Source organism: Streptopelia decaocto (genome assembly GCF_964273445.1).
Source record: "Streptopelia decaocto genome assembly, chromosome: 22".
NCBI lineage: Eukaryota > Metazoa > Chordata > Aves > Columbiformes > Columbidae > Streptopelia > Streptopelia decaocto.
This window is the reverse complement of record NC_138677.1, coordinates 6,679,681-6,701,888: the sequence shown is the minus strand read 5'-3', so window position 1 is coordinate 6,701,888 and position 22,208 is coordinate 6,679,681. Positions and strand designations below refer to the sequence as shown.

Genomic DNA, 22,208 nt, shown 5'->3' with positions numbered 1-22,208 from the left:
GGGGGACCCCTCCCCGAGCGTGCCCTGACTCACAGTCCCTCCCGGCGGCAGCACATGAGGTGGCCCAGGAGCAGGCACAGCAGCGCGGCCACCGCCAGCGGCACCAGCAGTGTCACCAGGTACCCAGGCAGCAGGTCCCGGGGGGGCACCTCGGTGGGGGCCTGGAAATCCCCCCCGTCCTCCAGCACCCTGGGACCCCACGCTGGCCCCGGCGCCGTGGGGCTGGAACGGACCTGCAGCTGCAAGGGGGGGCGGTCAGGGGGGCGGGGGTCCCCGCGGGGGGCGCGTGGCGGGGGGGCTCACCAGGGTGAGGTTGCACCAGCGGACGGCGAAGCGGGGGGCGAAGGTGTCGTAGCAGGAGGCGAGCGGCTGCTGGCCCCGGCTGCAGCGCAGGCGGCTCCGCGGGGACGCGGCCGCCACCAGGCACGGCGAGAAGGGCCCGGGGGACCCCACCGTCACGTACACCCTGTGGGGGGCACAGGCTGCAGTGGCCCCCAAAACCCCACGTGTGGAGCCTGGGGGTCTACCCAGGAGCAACCCCAGCCCCCCGGGTCTGCCGTACCCCTCCTTGCGGCCCTCGATGGGCAGCGGGACGCGGCCGCCCCGGTCCAGCGCAGAGGTGACGTTGGTGACGCGGAGGTCGTCCCGCTCCCAGACGCCGGCCGCGGCCTGCAGGAACATCTCCCGCGCGGCCGCCGGCAGCAGCTCCTCCACGTTCCTGTTGCCCACCAGGAACTCAGCCTGGTACGGGGGGTCCCCGCCTGCGGGGGACATGTGGCACCCATGGGGACACCCCGTGCCCATCCCGGGGGTTCTGGGGCAGCATTTTAGGGGTGCGCGGCCCCTACCTGGCGCAGGGATGACGGTGATGACGAGGCGCTGTGCCACCGTCTCGTAGGTGTGCCGGTTGTATGCCAGCACCTGTGAGTGGAGGAGAGGCCCCATGGCACCCTGCCCGCGTCACCCCGGCACGGCTCGTGCGCGTGGCACCTACCTCGATGACGTGGGTGCCCAGCTCGGCGGCCGTGGGGCAGCCGTAGAGGTAGCCGTGCTGGCGGGGGTCGCGCTGGGCGTACCGCAGCCACCGCGGCAGGTCGGGGTGGTCGCTGACGTGCGCTTGGAACGTGACGGGGGCGGCTGCCGGGCACCGGGACACACGGCGGGTTGGGACGGACACAGGCGCGGGGACACAGGTGCCACCGGGCTGTGCCGCGGGCAGACCCCGGCCGGCCCTTCCCGTCCCACTGGTCCCAGCGAGGACGCGTGACTGGCCCCTGCTCTCCGCCCCGGGGGCAGCACCAGCCAGTGTCCCCCCAGCCCCCCCAGGCCCCGCAGGACACCCCGGCGCTCTCACCGCCGTCATCCTCGCGCCCGGCGCCGAAGGCCTCCTGGAACCGCTCCCGCTCCAGCGCCTGCACGAAGATGGCTCCGGTCTCGGCCGAGACGTGGTGCTCCGGGAGGACGCGGTGGCTGGGGAGGGCGGCCCAGGACCCCCCCAGGAACACGGCTGTGACCAGGCACAGGGCTGGAGCCGCGGACCACGGCCCCTCCCTGCCTCGGTTCCTCATTCCCCAGGAGAGACCCCCAGGCCCCACTGGCCCCCGGACACCCGGCGCCAGAGGCAGTGGCAGGTGTCCGGGACAAGGCTGTCCTTGGGTGGCGATGGGGACAGCACCTCCCCTTGCCCCGAACCCGCTCGGTCCCCATGTCCCAGCCCCGGCGGGCGCCGGGGACATGGCGGCTTTATTTAGCTCTATGCTGCAGCCCCGTCCCCCGCCCTGCTCCCTCCTGCCAGCGCCCCCCGTCCCGCCCGGCGCGGGTCCCCCCGTCCTCCCTGCTGGGGTGCCCCCGTCCTCCCTGCTGGGGTCCCCCGCCCGTCCGCGTCCCCCGCGGTGCCGGGGCTGCCACTCGCCTGCCAGCACCCAGGCCCGGAGCAGCGCGGGCGCCTCCATCTTGCGGCGCCGGGCGCGGGGCCAGGCCTGACTGACGGCGGCAGCGGGGCCGGGGGGGCACGGCGGGGACACCGCCACCTCCCGCCACCAGCGGCCTGTGCCACCGAACCCCCCAGCATGCGGGGCAGCGGGGCTGCCCGGGGTCCCACATCCCCTGGCGGGGTCCCGTGTCCCCTGGGGGGTCTGGTGGGGTGTCCTTGTCCTGGTGTCCCCAGTCACGGGCACCGGGACGGCAGTGGGGGCGCGGGGTTGGGGACACGTGGGGACAGCTGTCGCAGCTGCCAGCGCCGCGCACGCGCGCCCGTCTGTGTCACCGGGGCGGGAGCACGTGTGTCACACGCGTGTGCGGGGGCAGCGTCCCTCGGCGGGACGAGGCGGGGGGGGGGGCCAGGCCCTGCGCCGGGGGTCGGCGATGGCGGAAGGGGAAGGGGACGGCCGCGGGGGGGCCGCTGCACCGTCACGTCACGTCCCGTCACGCCGCGTCACGCACGGAGGCCTGGGAGGCCGTGTCCGCAGGGTCCTGGCGCCCGCACGCTCCCAGCCGGGGGGAGCAGGGCCCCCCACCCTGTTCCCCGCCCCCGGGGGCTCCTCCGCACAGGGACCCCCAGCACGGCCCCAGGCTCTGGGCCTCCCGCGGTGCCCGGTGGGAACAGAGCGAACCCCCAGATAACCCCCAAAATATCAGCCGGCAGGGTGGGGAGGGGGGAGCAGCACCGTGGACCCCCATGCCATGGTCCCCTGCCTCGGTTTCCCCTCCTGGCGCCCCCAGGTGAAGCTGCTGCTGGGGACACGTGCTGTGCCCCAAGGGCGGATTTGTGGGGACAGAAAGTAAAGCGGGGCCCTGAGGGGACACCACGGGACAGCTCGAGATGGGCGGGTTGGGCAGGGGTGGGGGGTCTCGGCATGGGAGCAGAGGGACAAAACTGGGGAGGGACAGGGAGACGGGCGGGGGACATGGGGACAGACCTGGGAGGGGCGCAGGGACAGGATGGCGGATGTGGGTACAACCTCGGGGGACATGGGGATAAGATGTGGGGATATGGGTACGAATTTGGGGGGACAAAGGGACAGTATGGGGGGATAAGGGGACACGGGGACAGGATGTGGGACATGGGGACAGGATGGGGGGACATGGGCGCAAACTCGGGGGAATGTGGGGATGGAGTAGGGGGACATGGGTGCAAAATTACAGGGATATGGGGACAGAATGGGGGGGACGTGGGGCAGATCCAGAGGATGTGGGTACAAGCCCGGCGGGTACAGGGTGGGACTGAGGGGCCACGGGGACCGGCCCGGGGGCCACGGGGCCAGAGCCGGGGGGACAGAAGTAGGAGCAGATGGGTGTGGTGGGGGACAGAGCCGGGGGGGACATGGGGACAGAGCCGGGGGGGACACGGGGGCAGAGCCGGGGGGGACACGGGGGCAGAGCCGGGGGGGGACACGGGGACAGAAATGGGGGGAGGCAACAGCGGACGAGCCGGGGGGGCACACGGCACAGCGGGGATGCTCGGGGGGGACCCGCCGCAGGGAGGGGACCCCGCGTGGGTGTGGGGAGGGGGCCGCGGGGCAGCCCGGCGGGGCTGTGCGTCCCGGGGCCCCCGCGGCGGCGGCGGCGGCGAGGCCGAAGCGCGGCGAGGAAGAGGAAGAGCCGCCGCTAAGACCCAGAGGGCTCTGCGGGCAGCGGGGCGGGCAGAGCGGCGGCTCCATCGCAGAGAAAGGGAAGAGGAGGAGGAGGAGGGAGGAAGGAAGGAGGGCCGGGGCGCAGGGCCCCCGCGCTGGACATGGCCTGACGGGGCCGCAGCCCCCGGCCGGTGCGGCGGTGCCCCCCCGCAGCCCCCTCCCCATGCCGCGGTAGCGGCGGGGCTGCGGCGGGCCCGGAGCGGCGGCGGGCGATGCGGCGCGGCGGCCGGTGACAGCGGCCGGTGACGGTGCCGGTGCCGGTGGCGGCATGCTGAGGACGGAGGCAGGCGGCGGGGCGGCCGCCGGCGGGGGGGCCCCCTCCGGCGGGGCGGCGGGCGGGGGGGCTCTGCGGAGCGCGTCCCCCCACCGTAATGCCTACGAAGCCACCATCCAGGCCCTGGCGCCCACAAAGGAGGCTGACGGGGAGGACGGCAAGAAGAGCCGGGGTAAGAAGTATGGCTCCAACGTCCACCGCATCAAGAACATGTTCCTGCAGATGGGGACGGCGCCCGGGCCCGAGGGCGCCTGCGACCTGGCCAAGGCCAAGGAGAAGCCCGTCCGCCTGTCCTTGCCCCGGGCCAGCAGCCTTGGCGACGGCGTGGACCAGGGCAGCCTCCTCAAGCTGGGCACCAGCGTCTCGGAGCGGGTCAGTCGCTTCGACTCCAAGCCCGACAAGCCCTTCTCCAAGCTGCAGGAGACCCGCAAGATCTTCGAGAGGAGCGCGCAGGAGAAGGCCAGCACCACCAGGCTGCTGCTGCGCAAGGAGCGCGCCGGCTTCCAGGACCGCAAGCTGGACGTGGTGGTGAGGTTCAACGGCAGCACCGAGTCCCTGGACAAGCTGGACGCCGAAGCCGTCTCGCCCACCGTCAGCCAGCTCAGCGCCGTCTTCGAGAAGGCCGATCTCCGCAACAACCTGCACAAGGCGCCGGGGCGCGCGGGGGCCCCGCTGGCTGCCAAGGCGCTGGCCAAGCGGCCGCGGGTCTTCCTGCCCGGCGCCGAGGCCGGGCGGCCGGGCGAGGGACACGCCGCGCCGGCGCGGGCACGGCCGCCGGACGACGAGAAGGCGGCGGGGAAGGGCGGCCGGCCCGCGGACAGGGAGGCGGCCGCCCCCCGCGTGCAGGAGGTCTGCAAGATCAAGCCCGTGGAGGTGGAGGAGAGCGGCGAGGCCGAGGAGGAGGAGGCGGCGGCGGCAGGTGAACCGGCGCCCGTGACCCAACCGGCCCAGGGGGCCGAGGGGCCGGTGCCCAGCGCCCCCCGGCTGGACGGCGGCTCGGCGGCGGCCGCGGGCGAGGACGGCAAGGGCGAGCGGGCCGAGGACGGCGATGGCTACGAGGAGGCCAAGAAGGAGGACTTCTCCGAGGCGGACCTGGTGGACATAAGTGCCTACAGCGGGCTCGGGGAGGACTCGGGGGGCAGCGGGCTGGAGGAGGAGGAGGAGGCCGAAGGGCTGTACGAGCCCGAGTCGGGCTGCGTGGAGATCCCCGGGCTGTCCGAGGAAGACGAGCCCGTCCCCAACCGCAAGATCCAGTTCAGCACGGCCCCCATCCAGGTGAGCCCGCCCGGGAAGGGGGCACCCCAAGCGAGGGGCACCCCAGGGGGAGCTGTGTGACCCCCAGACCCTCCCCTTTTGGGGGGCTGGCGGTGGGGACGGGGAGGTGGGGGCTCTGTGCCCCTGCAGGGGCCATGGCATCCCTGGGCCATGCCCTTGCATGGGGGTGGCCGCCCAGGCCTGGCTAACGAGCCGGCTAACGAAGGGCCCTGCCCCAGCATGGCCGGGCCCCCCAGGACCAGAGTGACAGGGAGGGTGGCACTGGGAGCCACGGCCGTGCCGGGACAGACAGGGACACACCCCAGCTTTTGGGTGGGGATGCCCGAAATCCCCGGCCATGGGGCGCTGGGGGCGGCGGACGCGCAGCCACCCGCTGCCCCTGTCCCTGGGGTCCCTGGGTACCGGGGTCCCCCCGCTGGGGGTCCCTGGGGACAAGGCGGTGGGGCGGGGGGGGTTTGCCCCCATGGGCCCGGCCGGGTGCCCGGGACCGTTTCGGGAAGTGCGTGAAGGGGAAGTGGTGCGGCAGCATGGCCGGGGGGCAGCACCGCCGCGTCCCCCCTCCCTGCCCGGGTTTGGGGTCCCCATCTCGCTGTGATGGGGGGAAGGGGCTGTGCAGCTATTTTGGGGTGTTCTCGCCTGCTCGAATCCCCCCGACCAGAGCAGCAGCGATCGCTTTGTGCCAGAGCCAGTTATTTATAGAGCCCCGGCCTATATTCTGGCTCTGAGTCAGAGCGGGTGGGTGGCCCCACCTGGGCCGGGGGCCACGGTGGCCGGGCAGGGGCAGAGGGGACAGCGTGCGGGTGGCTGCACGGGGACAACGTGCCGGGTGGCTGCAGGGGGGCCGCGGTGGCCAGGCGGGGGGCAGCCAGCCCATCCCTGGAAGGGTGTTTCCCATGGACGGGCAGCTGGGATTTTGCGGGTGCTCTGCTCCCCCAGCCCCTCGCTCTGACCCACATTTCAGCCGGGGTGACGTTGGGGGCCCCCATGCGCAGGCGGGAGGGGACACGGGCGCCTGAGCACCTCGGTTCCCCCTCCAGGTGCAGGGGTGATGCTGAGCCCCCCAGCCCTGCTGCAGGGGTGGGGGCCGGGCGCGCTGGGGACCCCCACCCAGGCACCGCCCCGTGCCCGGGGCTGGGGGCACATTGTCACCAAACCTTTCCCTGACCTCGCCGGCTCCGGCTGCTTCAGCCCTGGAACCCGCTCCAGGTCCCCAGCACATCCCAGCCCCCCCGGAGCTGGGGACAGGGGGGCACGGCGAGGGGAGTTCGGGTGCCCACAGCCCCCAGGGCCGTGGGTGGCACGTCCCCTGCCCCGCTCACCCCTGGGAGCCGCCGCCGGGTCCTGCCCGTCTGCTGTCACCGGGCTTTGTGCTATGGCCCCTGACACTCATCCTTAATCCCCTCGGCGTGAGTTTAGTGTCGTCCCTAATCCCCTGCGCCCCTCGGGGACAATCTGTCCGGCTCAGAGCCCAGGCGGGGTGCTGGCACTGCCGGGGCTGGGGGGACACGGCACCCCGCTCCCACCGGCGCCGCGTCGGGGACGCTGTCCTGGTGGCACACCCGAGCTTGGCCAGGAGCAGCTCGATGCCGTCCTTCCATCCGTCCATCCATCCATCCATCCATCCATCCATCCATCCATCCATCATCCATCCATCCGTCCCTCCGTCCATCCATCCCTCCATCCCTCCATCCCTCTGTCCATCCATCCCTCCATCCCTCTGTCCATCCATCCCTCTGTCCACCTCTCCATCCATCCATCTGTCCATCCCTTCCTCCATCTCTCTGTCCGTGCCCGCCTTGGGGTGCAGGTCACGGCACCACCTCTGCTCCCAGGGCCCCCCAAACCCTCTGTGCTTCCTCAACCCCCCTCACCCCACGATGTGACTTGGGGGGCTTCTCCAGTGGCTCGTAGGCTCAGTGACACCCCCACATCCCTGGGCTGCAGGAGCTGCGGGTGCTGGGGCAGTGGGTGGCTGCGGTGCCCCCCCCTCGCTGAGCGCCCCCATCCTGCAGGTCTTCAGCACCTACTCCAACGAGGACTACGACCGCCGCAATGAGGACGTCGACCCCATGGCCGCCTCGGCCGAGTACGAGCTGGAGAAGCGGGTGGAGCGGCTCGACCTCTTCCCGGTGGAGCTGGAGAAAGGTGGGTCCCCGGGCCCCGGCCCCGGCAGCGCCTGGGACGGCTGGAGGCGACGCCGGCGGCGCCAGGTGGCCGCGGCCCCCCCCGGGACACGGCGCTGTGTCTCTGCAGACTCCGAAGGGCTGGGGATCAGCATCATCGGCATGGGCGCGGGCGCAGACATGGGCCTGGAGAAGCTGGGCATCTTCGTCAAGACGGTGACGGAGGGCGGCGCTGCCCACCGGGACGGCAGGTGAGGGTTGCCTGGCCAGAACGGCCCCTGGTCCCCGCGCCCCAGGCTGGGGGAGGCGCAGGAGCTGGGGGGGCAGCAGATGTGCCAGATGTTCCCCAGGGTGGGAGACGCGGGGGAGGTGGGCGGGGTGGCCCTGCTGTGACCATCCCCTTGTCCCCAGGATCCAGGTGAACGACCTCATCGTGGAGGTGGACGGCACCAGCCTGGTGGGGGTCACGCAGAGCTTCGCCGCCTCCGTCCTCAGGAACACCAAGGGCCGCGTCCGGTAGGGCCCGGACTGGAGGTCTGGGGGGCTGGGAGACCCCCCGGCCTGTGCTGGTCCCCTGCAGAGGCCCCCGCCCCATAGCCTGTCCCCAGAGCCCCCTGGATGCCCAGCTGGGCTGTCCCCCTGCCCCCCTGCCCCCGTGCCCGCTGCCTGCCCTGTGCCACCCTAGTGCCCCCCAAAATGTCCCCAGAGCATGGCAGGATCTCCCCAGCCCCCAGCTCATCCACAGGCCCTGTAACACCCCTGCGGCTCGTCCGCCTGGCAGCGCTGCCTGTCCCGCGGGGTGTCCCCGGCGGTGTCCCCGGCCCGCGCCGCTCACCCCCGTCCCGCAGGTTCCTGATCGGGCGGGAGAAGCCGGGGGAGCAGAGCGAGGTGGCGCAGCTGATCCAGCAGACGCTGGAGCAGGAGCGGTGGCAGCGGGAGATGATCGAGCAGCGCTACACCCAGTACACGGAGGATGACGAGGAGGTGAGGGGACAGCACCAGCCGTGGCCCCGCACCTGATGTGGGGCCGTGAGCCGGTTTCCCCAGGTGGGGGGGCGGGGGTGCTGGCGGGGACCCGCGTTGCCGACGCCGCTCCGCGCCCCCGCAGACGGGCGAGTACGCCACGGATGAAGAGGAGGAGATGAGCCCCATGTTCCCCAGCGGCGAGATGGCCATCGAGGTGTTCGAGCTGGCCGAGAACGAGGACGCGCTGTCCCCCGTGGAGATGGACCCCGAGAAGCTGGTGCACAAGTTCAAGGAGGTGAGGGGGGGCGGGGAGTGTCCGCACGTGGCAGCGAGTGTCCCCGGCATGGAGGGACACGGGGACGGCCGTGCCAACCCTGCTCCTCCTGCAGCTCCAGATCAAACACGCTGTCACCGAGGCCGAGATCCAGCAGCTGAAGAGGAAGGTGAGTGGGTGGGAGGGAAGGGAGCCCCCACCTCCCCAGGCCCCCCGGATCTCCATCCCCCCAGGCCCCCCAGCTTCCCACATCTCCCCCAGACCCCTGTGCCCTGGCTGTGCCGTGACACGTTGTGCCATGCCGTGCCATGCCATGCTGTGCCATGCCATGCCGTGCCGTGCTGTGCCGTGCCATGCCGTGCCGTGCTGTGCCGTGCCATGTTGTGCCATGCGGTGCCATCCCTGACCCGCTGTCCCCAGCTGCAGTGCCTGGAGCAGGAGAAGGCGCGCTGGAGGGCCGAGAAGGCGCAGCTGGAGCAGAGTGTGGAGGAGAACAAGGAGCGGATGGAGAAGCTGGAGGGGTACTGGATGGAGGCGCAGAACCTGTGCCAGGCCGTGGACGAGCACCTCAAGGAGACGCAGGCCCAGTACCAGACCCTGGAGCGCAAGTACAGCAAGGCCAAGAGGCTCATCAAGGAGTACCAGCAAAAGTGAGCGCACCGTCCTGCCCCAGCTCCGGCACCCGGCTCTGGCCCTGCAGGGACCGGCCCTGGCGGGTCCTGGGGCACCAGCGCCCGCTGAGCGCGGCCCCCCGCGGGGTCCCCTCCCCTGCGCCACCCCCCGGGGTCCCCGCGGTCTGGCGGGGGTGACGTGTCCCTGCGCTGGTCCCACAGGGAGATCGAGTTCCTGAAGAAGGAGACGGCGCAGCGGCGGGTGCTGGAGGAGTCGGAGCTGGCGCACAAGGAGGAGATGGAGAAGCTGCAGGAGAAGGTGGGCACCGGGCGCGGGGACGCGGGCTGTCCCTGAGCCCCGCCAGCCCCGCCGCGCCGCCGCTGCAGCCCGGGACGACCGCAACGGATCTGCCGGCGCGGCCGCGCCAGCGCTGGATCCCACGCCGAGGCGCGGTGGATCTGCTCCGGCCCGATCCAACCAGACCGTGCTGCCGGCACCGCGCCCTGCGCCGGATCACCGAGGATCTGCTGGGGTGCTGGCACACACCCGGCCCGCCTCCTGGCACTGGATCCCGCACTGGATCTGCACTGGATCACAGTGGATCTGCCAAGGGTTTGCGTGGATCCTGCGTCAGGGTCTGACAGCCCAAAATGGATCACAAGAGATCTTCCTGGGCACCGGATCCCAGCTGCTTGCGCAGGATCCTGCACTGGGTCCTGGTGGATCTGCGCAAGCTCACACTTGGTCCTCTGCTTGGGAGCGGGATCCCATGCTGGTCATGCTGGATCCCACACCAGATCACACCGGATTCCACACGAGCTGCACTGGATCCCCCTCACGGGCGGGACCGGAGCTGCGCCGGTCACAGCAGATCCCCCGTGGGGTCACCAGATCCCCCACAGGGTCACAGCAGATCCCCAGCGGGGTCAGCAGATCCCCAGCGGGGTCAGCAGATCCCCTGTGGGGTCACCAGATCCCCCGCAGGGTCACAGCAGATTGCCTACAGGGTCAGCAGATCCCCCATGGCGTCACAGCAGATCCCCCACGGGGTCACCAGATCCCCCGCGGGATCACGGATCCCCCAGGATCCCGCAGCGCCCGGGGGCTGCCATGGGTCGCAGGGGCAGCGCCCGCCGGCCGGGGGCACCAGGGCACAGGCGGGCAGCGGGGGGTCCCCTGGCACCCAGCAGAGCCCCCACCCCCTCATGCCTCCTCCGTCACCCCCAAAACGTCCCCTGACCCCCAGGCTCCCCCCACCCCCCGCAGCCCCCCCGGCCCCACGCTGGCCTCCAGCACCTCCGTGTCCTGCCCCTCGTCCTGTCCCCCCGTCCAGTGCCCCTGTCCCCGTGTCCCGTGCTGTATCATTCTGTCCCTCCCCGTTCGCTCCCCATCTCTGTGTCCCCGTCTCTGTGTCCCCGTGTCCCCCCCGTCCGCTCCCCGTGTCCCCCGTCCCGTGTCCCCGCTCAGACCTGTCCCCTTTGCTGTTTTTCAGATCTCCGAACTGGAGGCCAAGCTGCAGACTTTGAAAAATTCCAACCCGACCTAAACTGCCCTCAAACCACAGCGATTCGGGGCCCCCCCCGCCCCCTCCCCCGCCCAGGCCTCCTGGTGCCCCCGCCTCCCCGGGGCACAGGCAGCGGGGGGACAGGGTGCGTCTCGGGGGGTTCGGGGGGCGGACACCCCGCGTTCGTGTCTGTGTCCAGTGTGAGTCTCGTGGTGACGTGATGGACTGATGGGGGGGACGCGGCCCCCAGGCCTCCCCCCAAGCACACCCTCCCCTCGATGTGACCCCCGGACACAGAGCTGGCGCCCTGGCTGGCCGTGGGGGGCGGGCGGAAACGCCCACCCAAACGTGAGCCATACTGGGGAGCACGGGGGGCACGCTGGGCCCCCTCCGCAGCTCCTCCTCTTGGGGCGCTCCTGGAGCACCGGCCGGGGGGGCAGCTGCCTTTGGCACCCCCCGGACACTGCAGACCTTTGCTGTGGAGGGGGGACCCCAAGCGCCCCCCCCGCACCCCCAGTGCCACCGCCAGGCGGGAGGGACCCCGCAGCCTTTGCCAACCCTGCCGGGATGTGGGGGCTGCCTGGCCCCCCCGCTGTGGGAACACGGCTGGGGTGGCCCCGGTGCCCCCAGCACCTGCCACTGCCCCCCCGAGCCCGGGGCTTTTGCCTTCCCTGGGCAAGGGGGGACACACGGGGGTCCCCTCCAGGGTGGGGGCGATGCCGCCACCCAACCCCAACTGTAAATAGTCCCCAATAAATCACAGTATTTCTCTGGGGCTGGGACGCCCCCTCCACTGGCCACCCCCAGCCGGGCCGGGGGGGCCCAGCCCCTCTGCCCAGGGGGAGCCCCGTTAGTTTTGTTTCTATTCTGCACCCCCGCCCCCCCGAAGTACCGAGTCTCCGACAGTAACTGGATGTGGGGGCAACTGGGAGCCAGAGCTGGTTGTGCTGGGAGGGGGAGGTGGGGGGCACACGGGGGACGGGGAGGGGGGGTCCGACTGGATTGGAGCCACTGGGGGGGGGGTAGTATTTAAGGGAGGGCGGGGAGCGAGAGCCCCGGTGGGGTGCTGGGGTTATTTAATCTCACACGTGTACCTGTGGGTGTATATACGATATATATATGTACCTATGTATGTGCTGGGCCTGGTCTGTGCCGCAGCGCCCGCGCCTCGTCCCGCCGGGGGCACTGGGGACACTGGGGACACGGGAGGGGTGGAGGGCACAGGGAGGAGTGGGAAGGGCTGGGGGCACTGGGGGGGACTGGGAGGACCGGGCAGGGTTGGGGGGCACTGGGAGGAGTGGGCCGATGGGAGCACTGGGAGGGCCCGTCCCCGCGGGCGCTGTCCGTTCAGCACCGCGGCCGCGCACCGCGACCGGCTGAGCCGAGCCCGGTTAAACCGAGCCCGCGATAAACCGAGCCTGGGCTGAGCCGGGCCTGGGCTGAGCCGGGCCTGGGCTGAGCCGGGTCTGGGCCGGGCGGGGCGGCGCTGCTGATCCCGCCTCCCCGTCTCCCGGCCGCTTCCGGGTTCCTGTCCCCCCCCGCGGCCCCCGGCCCGGCGGGGCGGCCCCGCTCCGCCCCCCCGCTCCGCCCGGCTCCCGGCACTGCCCCGCGCCCCGGCCCCCCCGGCGGGACGCGCCCAGGATGCCCGAGGAGCGCGGGTGAGTGCGGGGGGAGCGGGGCGGCACCCCCGGGCGGCCCATCCGCCGGACAGCGGCCCCGGTGCCGCCCCGTCCCCCGGCCGAGCATCCCCGGTCCAGCCCCCCCAACGCCGGTCCAGCATCTCCGGTCCAGCATCCCCGGTCCAGCCCCCCCAACGCCGGTCCAGCATCTCCGGTCCAGCATCCCCGGTCCAGCCCCCCCAACGCCGGTCCAGCATCTCCGGTCCAGCATCCCCGGTCCAGCATCCCCGGTCCAGCCCGTGTCCCCTCCCGCGTTCCCGTCCCCTCCCGGCCCCGGCACTGCCCCTCGCGCCCCCCGAACCGCAGCGGCCCCGGGTCCCCGGGGGGAGGGAGGGGCCGGGGGGAGCTGCGCTCAGATCTCCCCCCCGGACCCCACAGCCCCCCCGGTGCTGCCGAGACCTCGGGATCCGCCCGCGAGAGATTCCCGGACAGCGGGGGCTGTGGGGGATTTAACCCCTTCCCGGCTGCCCCGCAGTGTCCCCAGTGCCCCGGGGGGCTGCCCCCACGAGTGGGGACATCTGTGGTGTGTCCTGCTCCCCCAGGGCCTGTGCCCCCTCCAGGGTGAGGAAACGGGGACACTGGGGACGCCGGGACCACGCGGAGGGGCTGGGTTCCCTTCCCCGCTGCCCTTCACTCCCCCAGCGCAGGGTCCCCTCCCTGACTGTCCCCTCTGTCCCCAGCTCTGTCCCACAATGTCGGTCTCCAAACTGCAGGACACAGATGAGGTTTTCGGTGAGTCCGCGGGGGCCTGTGGGGTGCGGGGCCACCCATGGGTGCTGCCCCTGCACATCCCACCCGCTCTCAGTGCTCTCGGGGCTGCAGCGGTGACAGGGGGACCCCAGAGCTGGGCTTGGGGACAACACGTGCGTGGGGACACAGGAATGAGCATGGGCCATGCAGCCACCTGCAGAGGGACAGGGTGGCATGGGGACATGCGGGGGCACAGGTATGGGGTATGGGGACAGGGACACACATGGGGCACAGGGACAGGTAAAGGGCACACGGAGCACGACATGGACATGGGGACACGGCAGGGGAGACTCCACGGGCTGGGGACATGAGGGTGATCCTGGTCAGACCCCGCGGGTGACAGGGACACCGTCCTCGGGGCACCGTGCTGCTCCTCGCCCTGAGCTGGGGCGTCTCTTTGAACACTTCTCTCTGTCCCCTGTCCCCTGTCCCGCCCCACCGGGGTGTCCCGTCCATCCACGTCCCCAACGCTCCCCTCTCCCTGTCCCTCTGCCGTCCCCGCGGGATGCCCTGCCCTGCCCCGTGTCCTGCTGTCCCTCTGTCCCTCTGTCCCCTGGCTGCCTGCCCCCCTGTCCCTCTGATGCTGTCCCACCCCCTCTCCTTGTCCCTCCCTGGCCATCTGTCCATCCACCCTCTCTGCTTTTCCCCGTCTGTCTGTCCACCCATCCCCATCTCCTGTCCCTACCTGGCCATCTGTCTGTCTCCCTCCCTTGCATCTCCTTGTCTCTGCTTCTCCATTTGTCCATCCACCTCCTTCTCCCTGTCCCTCCCCATCCGTCTGTCCCTCTGTGCACTCTCCTTACCTGTCCATCCCTCCATCCATCCCCATCTTCCCTCCCTCGCTGTCCCTTCATCCGTCCCTCGTGGCTCCTTGTCCCCACCTCTCACTTGTCCATCCCTCCATCCATCCCCTCATCCCTCTCCACCCGCTCGCCCTGTCCGTCTGTCCGTCTGTCTCTCTCTCTCTGCCCCGGTCTCTCTTTCACCCCCAGATTTTACCGCTGTGGTTCCAGAGACGCCGCGCCTGGACAGCAGCCTGCAGAAGGCCCGCGCCCGGCTCCTGGCCAAGAGCCGCCGGCAGCGGCCGTCGCGCTCCCGGCTGCGAGACAGCGCCAGCTCCACCGAGGGGGACGAGGGGCCCGAGGCCGCGGTGAGCGGGTTTGGGGACCACGGCTGGGGTGGGAGGGGGCCGGGGTCAGCCCAGGGGGCACGGGGGTCTGACACCCCCCGCCGTGTGTCCCCAGGGAGCAGAGGGGGACAGTGGCCCCCCGGCCCCGTCGCCCTTCTCCCGCGGCGCCGAGTTCTCCTTCGAGGCCGGGGGGGCGCGGCGGGCGCTGGGGGAGCCCCCCGGCCCCTCGCCCCCCCTCAGCCGCTACCGGCCCCTGACGGACACCTGGAGCCACGAGGGGCTGGCGGGCCCCCCCTCGCCCAAGTCCTGCCCCAGCTCCGACAGCTCGCCCGGCGGCGCCCGGCCCCAGCGGCACAGCGAAGGTGAGACCCCCGACCCGCGGGCACCGCGGCTGCGGGGCAGGGGTGACCCCTCCCGGTCCCGCAGATGACAGCCGGGACACCAGCCCCCCCGAGCCCGCCAGCCCCACCGTGGGGCTGGACAAGAGAACGCGGAGGAAGTTCCTGGATTTGGGGTGAGACCCGGCTGGGGGGGGAGGGGGATGGGGGGTGAAGAGATGGAGGGGGATGGTGGGGGATGGACAGATGGGGGGATGCCAGGGAAGATGGAGGGAGAGACGGGAGATGCCGGGAGGGATGGAGAGGCGGTGGGACGCAGGGGTGGAGGAGTATCCTCTGACGGTGCTCGGGGGTCTCTGAGAGTGGCTGGAGGGGGGGCTGGAGCCGGGGGGGGGGCATGACCATCAGGACCCCCAGCTCGTCCCCGCCCCGCCCCAGGGTGACCCTGCGCCGCGCGTCCTCCAGCAAGAGCCGGCGGGAGAAGAGCAGCAACCGCCTGTCCATGGGCAGCAGGTGAGGAGCCCCGGGCGGGGGCCCCGCGGGGGTCCCGGGCCTGACCCCGCTCTGTCCCCAGGGAGGTGGCAGAGGGTCCCGGCCGCCCCTCGGGGTCCCCGTTCCTGCCCTTCTCCTGGTTCTCGGACAGCGTGAGGGGCTCGGGCTCCCCCGGCTCCGCGTCCCCCGCCGGCTCCCCCCGCCATGAGGGGCTCAGCCCCCCCAAATCCGCCTCCCAGGTCAGTGCTCGGGGGGCTATAGGGGAGGGTGGGGGAGCCCTACATGTGCTCCTGTGAGTCAGCTTTATGGCTTTGGAGGTGAGGTCAAAGCGCCACAGGGAGCCCCCTGGGGAGGGCGGTAGAGCCCCAAAGGGCGGCTGCGGGGGCGCCGCGGTCGGGCGGGCGCTGCCCTGCTCCTGCGCTGCCCCAGGACTCCCCGCTGAGCGAGGATTCGCCGCCGCCCAGCGCCAGCCCCCGCCTGCCCGGCCCCCCCGGCAGCAGCTGCTCGTACCCCTACCACACGCTGTCCCAGTCCTCGGACGAGGTGAGTGCGGGGCCGGGGTCCCCGTGGGGCCGGGGGGGCCGCGCTGACCCCCGTCCCCGCGGCAGCTCCCGGAGGAGCCGCCCGGCGCGGCCGCGGGCTGGACGTGCCGGCAGGTGGGGCAGTGGCTGGAGGGGCTGGGCCTGGGGCACCACGGCGAGCGCTTCTCGGCCCACGGCGTGGACGGGACGCGGCTGCTGCGCCTCGACGGCGCCAAGCTCAAGGTACGGGGCTGGGGGGCTCCTGCTGCCCACAGGGGTTCCAGCTACCCCAGCGGGCTCAGCTGTAGGGCAAGAGGTTCTAGGTACTCCAACAGGGTGCTCCTTGGGGCAGGGCTGGTGGGTTCTAGGTACCCCAATGGGGTGCTCCATAGGGCAAGCACAGGTAGGTTCTAGGTACCCCAACGGGCTCATCACAGGGCACCCAGAATCCCTTATCCTAACAGGTGGTTCCGTGGGGCAGTGGGGGGGTGGTTCTGGGTACCCCCGGGGGGTGACGGGGGTGCGGGTACCTCAGCGGGACGGTGCCCAGCAGGGCGGCACGGGGCTGGCGCGGGGCTGGGCGCGGGGCGGTGACGCGGGGCCGGTGCGGGGCTGGGCGCGGGGCTGTCGCCGCGGTGACGCGGGGCCGGTGCGGGGCTGGGCGCGGGGCTCTCGCCGCGGTGACGCGGGGCCGGTGCGGGGCCGGTGCGGGGCTCTCGCCGCGGTGACGCGGGGCCGGTGCGGGGCCGGTGCGGGGCTCTCGCCGCGGTGACGCGGGGCCGCAGGCGCTGGGCGTGGGCAGCGCGCAGGACCGGGCGCTGCTGAAGCGGCGGCTGCGGGAGCTGAGCGCGGCGGCGCAGCGCGAGCGCAAGGCCCAGGAGAAGGCGGAGAAGCAGCGGGAGAAGCAGAAGAAGCGGGAGCAGGAGCAGCGGCGGAGCTGAGCGGGACGGGACCCCTGCGCCCCCTCCCCGCCCACAGCCCCCGGGACGCCCCGGGGGACCCGGTTCCGGCGCGGGACGCGGCGCCGCGGCCGAGGCGGCCAGGCTGGGACGGGCACGGAGCGGCACGTGCGCCCCCTCCGGCCGCCCCCTCCCCACTGCACCCCCGCACCCCATGGGCACAGTCCGGGCCCCCACGGGCCCCTTTTCCGGATGCAAGTGGCACGTTGGACCCCCCGACCCTGTCCCGTCACCCCCACCCGAGGGGTCACTGTCACCCACCCCCCAGACACACCCCCCCCGCTGGGCTGTGGGGAGCGAACGCTGCCCCCCCAGCCCCGAGTGCAGCGACCCAGGGGACACCCCAGGAAATAAAAGGGTATCAAGGGCCAGTGCAAACCAGTGCGACCAGTGTGAGCCTGGCTGGGAGGGGCTGGGGGCCACGTGGGGTGGGGGGAGCTCTGTGCCAGGCTGGGGGGCAACGGGAGGTGGGGGACAGAGCGTGGCCCCCACCCCAGGACCCAGCCCTCCATCCCTGAGCCACCTGTGTCCCCAGGTGCCACACTGGTGTGACACTGCAGCCACCTCCCCGGGCCGGGTGACGCCAGGCTGGGTAAACTGAGGCACGGGGCGGGGGGTGTGCAAAGGTGGGGGATTCCCAGGACCCCAAAACACCACAGTGAGGGCTCAGTCGACATCCAATTTACTGACAGCAGGGGGAGGGGGGGGGGCAGGGGGTTCCCGAGCGGGTTGGAGTGTGGGGACCCCACCACGCGTGTGGGGGCACACGGGTGGGGACAGCTCAGTAGTGCAACACCAGGGACAGCGCGGGGAGCTGGGGGGGCTCGGGCCCGGTGCCCCCCGTGTCGCGGCTGGAGGGGAAGGGAAGCTGCTGGTCACCCTGGGCAAGGACCAGTCCCCCAGTGCCCGGGGGGGCACCCTCTGGAGTGGGTGCTGCGGCGGGGGGGCAACAGGAGCTCCCCCTGCACACTGCTCCAACCCCCCCAGCTCCACACCTAAGTGCAACCACGGCGGGGGGCGCTGGGCCCCCCCCATCTCACACGTTTCCCAGTGACCCCAACAGCCACGGGAGGCAGAGCCAGGGTGCGGGGACACCCCCGGGCTCACAGGGACCCCCGGGCTAGGGCGGCCCGGCGCGGGGCCCTACGGGACGCGGTAGGTGGAGGCGTTCTTGGGCTCGGTGCTGGGGACGCACCAGTCCCCCCCGTCCTGGCTGGCCTGGTAGTGCCGCCACGCCGACTTGTTGTACACGGGGAGTCGCTCCACCGAGTCCGTGGACAGGGCCTGGGGAGACACGGGGGTGGGAGGGCCCTGCGCCCCCGGCGCCGCGGCCCCCCCGGCAGACACCCACCTTCAGGTAGATGAGCGCGTCGGTGCCGAAGCCCTCCATGGAGAAGAGCTGCAGGTCCCCCTGGAAGTACCGGGCGTAGAGGCGGGAGATGGGCAGCCCGTAGCCAAAACCGGCCTGGGGGGCACAGGGGCTGGGTCAGCACCCCCGCAGTACCGCGTGTCCCCGCAGCGTCCCGGTGCCACTTCCAGTGGTCACCACGTCACTCCCAAACGTCCCCTGGCGCCCACAAATGTCACCGTGTCACCCCCCGAGTGTCTCCATGCCACCCGTGGGCACCGCAAAATGTCCCCAGAAGTCCCCATGTCAAGCTCAAACCTCCCCCTGCCGCTCCAGCCACCCCCAAACGTCCCCCGGCCACCCTGAACTTGTCCCCCGGGGCCCCGCAGAGCCCGCGGCACCTCCGGGGGCACGTACCAGGGGCGCCCCCCCGTCGCCCAGCGCGGGGGTGGGCGCGGTGGAGTACATGTAGCTGAACAGGCGGTCGATCTTCCGCAGGGGGACGCCCAGGCCCCGGTCACTCATCTGCAAGAGGTGGCGGGGGGTGACGACCCCACTCCCGGACACCCCCCGCGGCTCGGGGCCCCCGCCGGGCCCGCGTCCCCACGCACCTTGATGGCCAAGTCCTCCTGGCCCAGGGCCACCATGACGCGCACGGGCGGCAGGCGGGGGCTGCTCTCGTGGCTCTCCACGGTGGCTCGCATGGCGTTCTGTGGGCACGGGGGGCGGGTGAGGGCAGCCCCCGGCTCCCCCCGCCCCGCGCCCCCCCGGGGCCGGGAGTACCTTGAAGAGCTCGAACAGCATGTGGTAGAGATGCGAGGGGACGTAGACGATGCGGATGGGCTGCTGGGGGCTGGCGGCTGCGGGAGGAGCGGCCGTCACCATCGTCACCCCGGCCCCCGCCGAGCCCCCGCAGCCCCCGCCGAGCCCCCGCAGCCCCCGCCGAGCCCCCGCAGCCCCTGCCGAGCCCCCGCCGAGCCCCCGCAGCCCCCGCCGAGCCCCCGCAGCCCCTGCCGAGCCCCCGCAGCCCCTGCCGAGCCCCCGCAGCCCCAGCCTCACCATTCACCTCCTGGATCTCCAGGTCGGGCGAGCACATGTAGTACTTGTCGCACAGGAGCTTGGACATGTTGTAGGCGTCTGGGGGGCAGAGGGGGCAGCGCCCCCAGTGTGAAGGTGGGAAGAGGGTTTGGGCACCCTTTCCCCACCTCCCCAATATTTTGCATTCCTGGCAAGTTTTTGGGGCGGTCTGGAGTGACCCCGAAGCCCAGGGGACTGTGGCCACCCTGGCTGAGCCGGTCCAAGCTCGTGACACCAGTGACTCCCAAACGGGCAGATCCCAGGGTGGGAGGAAGATCTGGGGGGACCGTCAGACACCACCCCCCCACCCGGCTCATGTCCCCGTGGGGGTGGGACCCCGGGTGGGACCCCCGCCCCACGCACCTCTCACCACGTCGGCCACGCTGCAGTGGGGGTCGATGCTCCCGATGTGCTTGGGGTGCGCGGGGTTGGTGCTGCCGTCGAAGAGCAGCGCTGGGGGGGCGGGGAGGACAGTGAGCAAGGGGGACCCCACCCTGCCCAGAGATGGGACACATGGGGCTGGCTGGGGACACGTGGGGACAGGGACGTGGGCAGGGGCTGGATGGGGGGGCAGCTGAGGGCGGCGAGGTGCCTGGGGGGACACCCAGGGCAGGATCCCTGGGGCTGGGGGGACACTCTGGGATGATACTGGGGGGGGTGCCCAGGTCAGGGGGTCCCCGGGGCCCCCGCTCACTGTGCTGGTTGAGCAGCATGCGGATGGAGATGCGGCTCAGGTAGAAGCGGTCCAGGAAGTACTGGATGTTCTGGTTGGTCACGGGGTCGTCCCCGTACGCCTCCTTGTACTCCAGCACGCCCTGCGCCATGGTGGGCACCACGTCGTTGTGCCGGTTGCGGATGGTGACCAGGGCGGCCGTGAACCTGGGGAGGGGACAGGACGGAGCTGGGGACACCCGGTCCGGGCAGAGCCGGAATCCAGGCCGGGGCTTCCCAGGAGCTGGTGGCATTGGGGAAAACCTGGAGGAGATTCCGGTGGCACCAGGACACTCAGAGCACAGTGGGGTGGGGACAGTTTGGGGACGACAGAGGGTGCAGGGTGCCAGGGCCCCTCAGTGACACCATCTCTCACCAGTGTGAGCCTGGGAGGAGAGGACACCCCAGCATGGGGGACAAAGGGTGTCCCAGACACGCTGTCACCCCCCAACTTACTGTCCCAGGGCAGCCTGGTCCTCAGGGTCCCTGTCCAGGAACTCCATGATGTCCAGCAGGCTCTGGACATACCTGAGGAAAGAGCCAGTTACCCCCAGAGAGAAGACCCCCCGGGGACCCCCTCTGGGGGCACAGGGTGCCATGGGGCTCTGCCCCACGCAGGGAGAGGGGCTCAGCACCCCCAACCAGGACCCCTCCATGGAACCACCCTGTGCTTGGCGGGGACCCAGGCCTGTCCACCCCCCGCTGGCACGGTGGCCCCTGGGGACACTTGGGAACGCAGCCCCTGGGAGGGGGCGGGGGTGACCCGGGGCCGCCCCCGGGCTGTGGGAGTGTGGGCAGGCCAGACCCGCTGCCTGCGGCACGGGCAGGGACAGGCAGGGACAGGGGACCTGCACAAACAACCCGTCACGTGGTGGCACTGGGACAGCTTCAGCTGCCAGAGCTGGCAGGGGACACGGAGCTGGAAAGGGGACATCGCGCTTAAAGGGACACCCAGAGCCCCGGGGACACGGAACCCCCAGCCACAGGGGCGGGCGAGGGCGCAGGAGGCCGGGGCAGGATGTGGGGCTGGCACTGGTGACCCCCCAGTGGTTGGGGACAGCCCGTTGGCATAGATAGGGGTGTCCCCAAAAGGCTTGCAGCGCTCGCCACTCAAGGGCATGGCGCGGGACCAGCTGGGTGCTGCCCCGCCAGCCACCTGTCCCTGTCCCCACCCCCAGCAGCTTCCCCAGGACCTGCGGGGGACAGCTGGTGACAGCGGTGGGACCCGCAGCCGTGGTGGGACCTGCGGTGACAGCAGGGACACGGTGGGCGGTGGCAGTTGTGGTGGCAATGGGAGCCATGCGGGTGACAGCGGCGGGACCCAGAGTGGCACCCAGGTGGGTGACAGCGGTGGGACCTGCAGCACGGACGGCGGCCGCAGGACCAGGCGGACGGCGGCAGCGGCACCTGGCACCCAGCGCAGCGCGGGGACCCCGGAGCGGTGACCCCGCCTCACCAGCTCTGCACCAGCTGCACCGAGGGCGTGCGCAGGACGCGGTCCGGCAGCAGGTTGATCTCCTTCATGATGTTGGCCAGGCGCACCGGCAGCTCCTGCCGCAGGAACGTGAACGACGTCTTCTCGCAGGCGTTGCTGGAGCCTGGGGGGCGCAGGGGGGCGCGGGGGTCACGGGCTGAGCGCCCGCTCCGCACCCCAACCGCAGCACTGGCTCTGCTCCCGCTGCCCTGCCGGGGGCTGGGGACACGGGGGGGAACCGGGACAGGGGAGCAAGAGAAGGTCCCTGCCCCGGGGGACCCAGCTCAGCCCGCTGGGGAGGGCAGGATGGGTGCCCAGTGCAGCCCGGACTGGGGCGGGCAGCCCCCCAGGGGCCATTTGCTGGGGACAACGACCGGGGCCACCAGCAGAGCCGGGGACAACCGAACCGGACCGCAGCCCGGTGGCACCGGGGTGCAGAGGAGCCTCTGCCGGGGGACACAGCAGCCTGGCCCGGGACACGCGTGTTCGCAGCCGGGAGCGGCGCCCGGGGGGCGGGATGCCCGGGGGGCGGAGGTCCCGCCCGGAGCGCCGCCCCCAGAACAGCTGTTCCCCGCGCCGGGGTGTTTACCCGGCCCGGGCCGCTCCGGGACGACGCGGGGGGTGTCTCGGTCCGGGGCCGCAGCCGCGGCTCCGGGGGGGCGGTATTTACCGAAGTCCAGGAACTGCTTCATGGAGAGCGGCGAGGGCGAGAACTTGCTGAAGTGCTCGATGTAGGTGGGGACGCCGGCCAGCGCCGCCCGCTTGCCCAGGCACCGCAGCAGCCGCATGGCGGCCCCGGCCCGGCCCGGCCCCCCCGGCCCCGCAGACCCCAGACCCCGGCCCCTCCGGCCCCGCCGGCCCCTCCGGCTCCGGCTCCGGCCCCGCCGCCACCACCGTCCCCCGGTCCGGTCCGGCCCCGCCCCGCCGTGCCGCGCGCAAACAACCCGCCCGCCGCCAATCAGCGGCCGCACTGCCGCAGCCCCCGCCCCTCGCTTTAGCCCCACCCCCCGGGCGTGCCACGCCCCCTCGCCGCTGACCACGCCCCCCGCTGTAACCCCTTCGGTCGCGGC

The 22,208-nt window shown here is 72.3% G+C and overlaps 5 protein-coding genes across 7 annotated transcripts in view; 3 read left to right on the top strand and 2 right to left on the bottom strand.

Moving 5' to 3' along the window:
• COL1A1 (collagen type I alpha 1 chain) overlaps positions 1 to 22,208 on the top strand; it is a gene marked incomplete at its 3' end in the record, with an annotated part of 54,339 nt that overhangs the window by 10,461 nt on the left and 21,670 nt on the right. The gene's annotated exons all lie outside the window — the stretch shown is intronic.
• On the bottom strand, positions 7 to 1,966 carry SGCA (sarcoglycan alpha). 2 transcript variants are annotated; one of them, XM_082070919.1, is made up of 7 exons: positions 1,913 to 1,966; positions 1,355 to 1,507; positions 995 to 1,137; positions 849 to 921; positions 563 to 761; positions 304 to 466; positions 7 to 239 (listed from the first exon to the last, which is right to left on the bottom strand). In XM_082070919.1, exons 1-7 carry the CDS (start codon positions 1,950 to 1,952, stop codon positions 30 to 32), a joined length of 981 nt encoding a protein of 326 aa, XP_081927045.1. In that variant the 5' UTR covers positions 1,953 to 1,966; the 3' UTR covers positions 7 to 29. The 2 variants fall into 2 exon arrangements, with proteins under 2 accessions (XP_081927045.1, XP_081927046.1); XM_082070920.1 differs by having other exon boundaries at positions 7 to 233.
• PPP1R9B (protein phosphatase 1 regulatory subunit 9B) lies at positions 3,680 to 11,499 on the top strand. Its single transcript, XM_082070909.1, has 10 exons — positions 3,680 to 5,181; positions 7,194 to 7,326; positions 7,435 to 7,555; positions 7,716 to 7,820; positions 8,153 to 8,288; positions 8,413 to 8,565; positions 8,660 to 8,713; positions 8,965 to 9,194; positions 9,378 to 9,474; positions 10,649 to 11,499. Exons 1-10 carry the CDS (start codon positions 3,901 to 3,903, stop codon positions 10,700 to 10,702), a joined length of 2,364 nt encoding a protein of 787 aa, XP_081927035.1. The 5' UTR covers positions 3,680 to 3,900; the 3' UTR covers positions 10,703 to 11,499.
• SAMD14 (sterile alpha motif domain containing 14) lies at positions 12,213 to 16,650 on the top strand. Of its 2 annotated transcripts, none has more exons than XM_082070918.1 (10): positions 12,213 to 12,318; positions 13,020 to 13,071; positions 14,103 to 14,239; positions 14,334 to 14,580; positions 14,645 to 14,732; positions 14,995 to 15,069; positions 15,131 to 15,287; positions 15,478 to 15,591; positions 15,657 to 15,812; positions 16,355 to 16,650. In XM_082070918.1, exons 2-10 carry the CDS (start codon positions 13,032 to 13,034, stop codon positions 16,508 to 16,510), a joined length of 1,170 nt encoding a protein of 389 aa, XP_081927044.1. In that variant the 5' UTR covers positions 12,213 to 12,318; positions 13,020 to 13,031; the 3' UTR covers positions 16,511 to 16,650. The 2 variants fall into 2 exon arrangements, with proteins under 2 accessions (XP_081927044.1, XP_081927043.1); XM_082070917.1 differs by having other exon boundaries at positions 14,082 to 14,239.
• PDK2 (pyruvate dehydrogenase kinase 2) lies at positions 17,195 to 21,992 on the bottom strand. Its single transcript, XM_082070916.1, has 11 exons — positions 21,809 to 21,992; positions 21,121 to 21,262; positions 20,121 to 20,192; positions 19,648 to 19,832; positions 19,317 to 19,406; positions 18,936 to 19,013; positions 18,660 to 18,736; positions 18,488 to 18,586; positions 18,294 to 18,401; positions 17,880 to 17,993; positions 17,195 to 17,812 (listed from the first exon to the last, which is right to left on the bottom strand). Exons 1-11 carry the CDS (start codon positions 21,924 to 21,926, stop codon positions 17,672 to 17,674), a joined length of 1,224 nt encoding a protein of 407 aa, XP_081927042.1. The 5' UTR covers positions 21,927 to 21,992; the 3' UTR covers positions 17,195 to 17,671.

Excerpts from the sequence above, each read along its gene's own strand:
- SGCA (XM_082070919.1), bottom strand. The coding sequence starts at position 1,952 with ATGGAGGCGCCCGCGCTGCTCCGGGCCTGGGTGCTGGCAG. Across the intron at positions 1,508-1,912 it reads CCGGGCCTGGGTGCTGGCAG|CCGTGTTCCTGGGGGGGTCC; the intron begins GCGAGTGGCAGC and ends GCCTGGTCACAG. Across the intron at positions 1,138-1,354 it reads CGGGCGCGAGGATGACGGCG|CCGCCCCCGTCACGTTCCAA; the intron begins GTGAGAGCGCCG and ends GGTGCCCGGCAG.
- PPP1R9B (XM_082070909.1), top strand. The coding sequence starts at position 3,901 with ATGCTGAGGACGGAGGCAGGCGGCGGGGCGGCCGCCGGCGGGGGGGCC. Across the intron at positions 7,327-7,434 it reads CCCGGTGGAGCTGGAGAAAG|ACTCCGAAGGGCTGGGGATC; the intron begins GTGGGTCCCCGG and ends GTGTCTCTGCAG. Across the intron at positions 8,566-8,659 it reads TGGTGCACAAGTTCAAGGAG|CTCCAGATCAAACACGCTGT; the intron begins GTGAGGGGGGGC and ends CTCCTCCTGCAG.
- SAMD14 (XM_082070917.1), top strand. The coding sequence starts at position 13,032 with ATGTCGGTCTCCAAACTGCAGGACACAGATGAGGTTTTCG. Across the intron at positions 15,592-15,656 it reads TGTCCCAGTCCTCGGACGAG|CTCCCGGAGGAGCCGCCCGG; the intron begins GTGAGTGCGGGG and ends TCCCCGCGGCAG. Across the intron at positions 15,813-16,354 it reads TCGACGGCGCCAAGCTCAAG|GCGCTGGGCGTGGGCAGCGC; the intron begins GTACGGGGCTGG and ends GCGGGGCCGCAG.
- PDK2 (XM_082070916.1), bottom strand. The coding sequence starts at position 21,926 with ATGCGGCTGCTGCGGTGCCTGGGCAAGCGGGCGGCGCTGGCCGGCGTC. Across the intron at positions 18,587-18,659 it reads TGCTGTTCGAGCTCTTCAAG|AACGCCATGCGAGCCACCGT; the intron begins GTACTCCCGGCC and ends CCGTGCCCACAG. Across the intron at positions 17,813-17,879 it reads ACGCGCTCATCTACCTGAAG|GCCCTGTCCACGGACTCGGT; the intron begins GTGGGTGTCTGC and ends GTGTCTCCCCAG.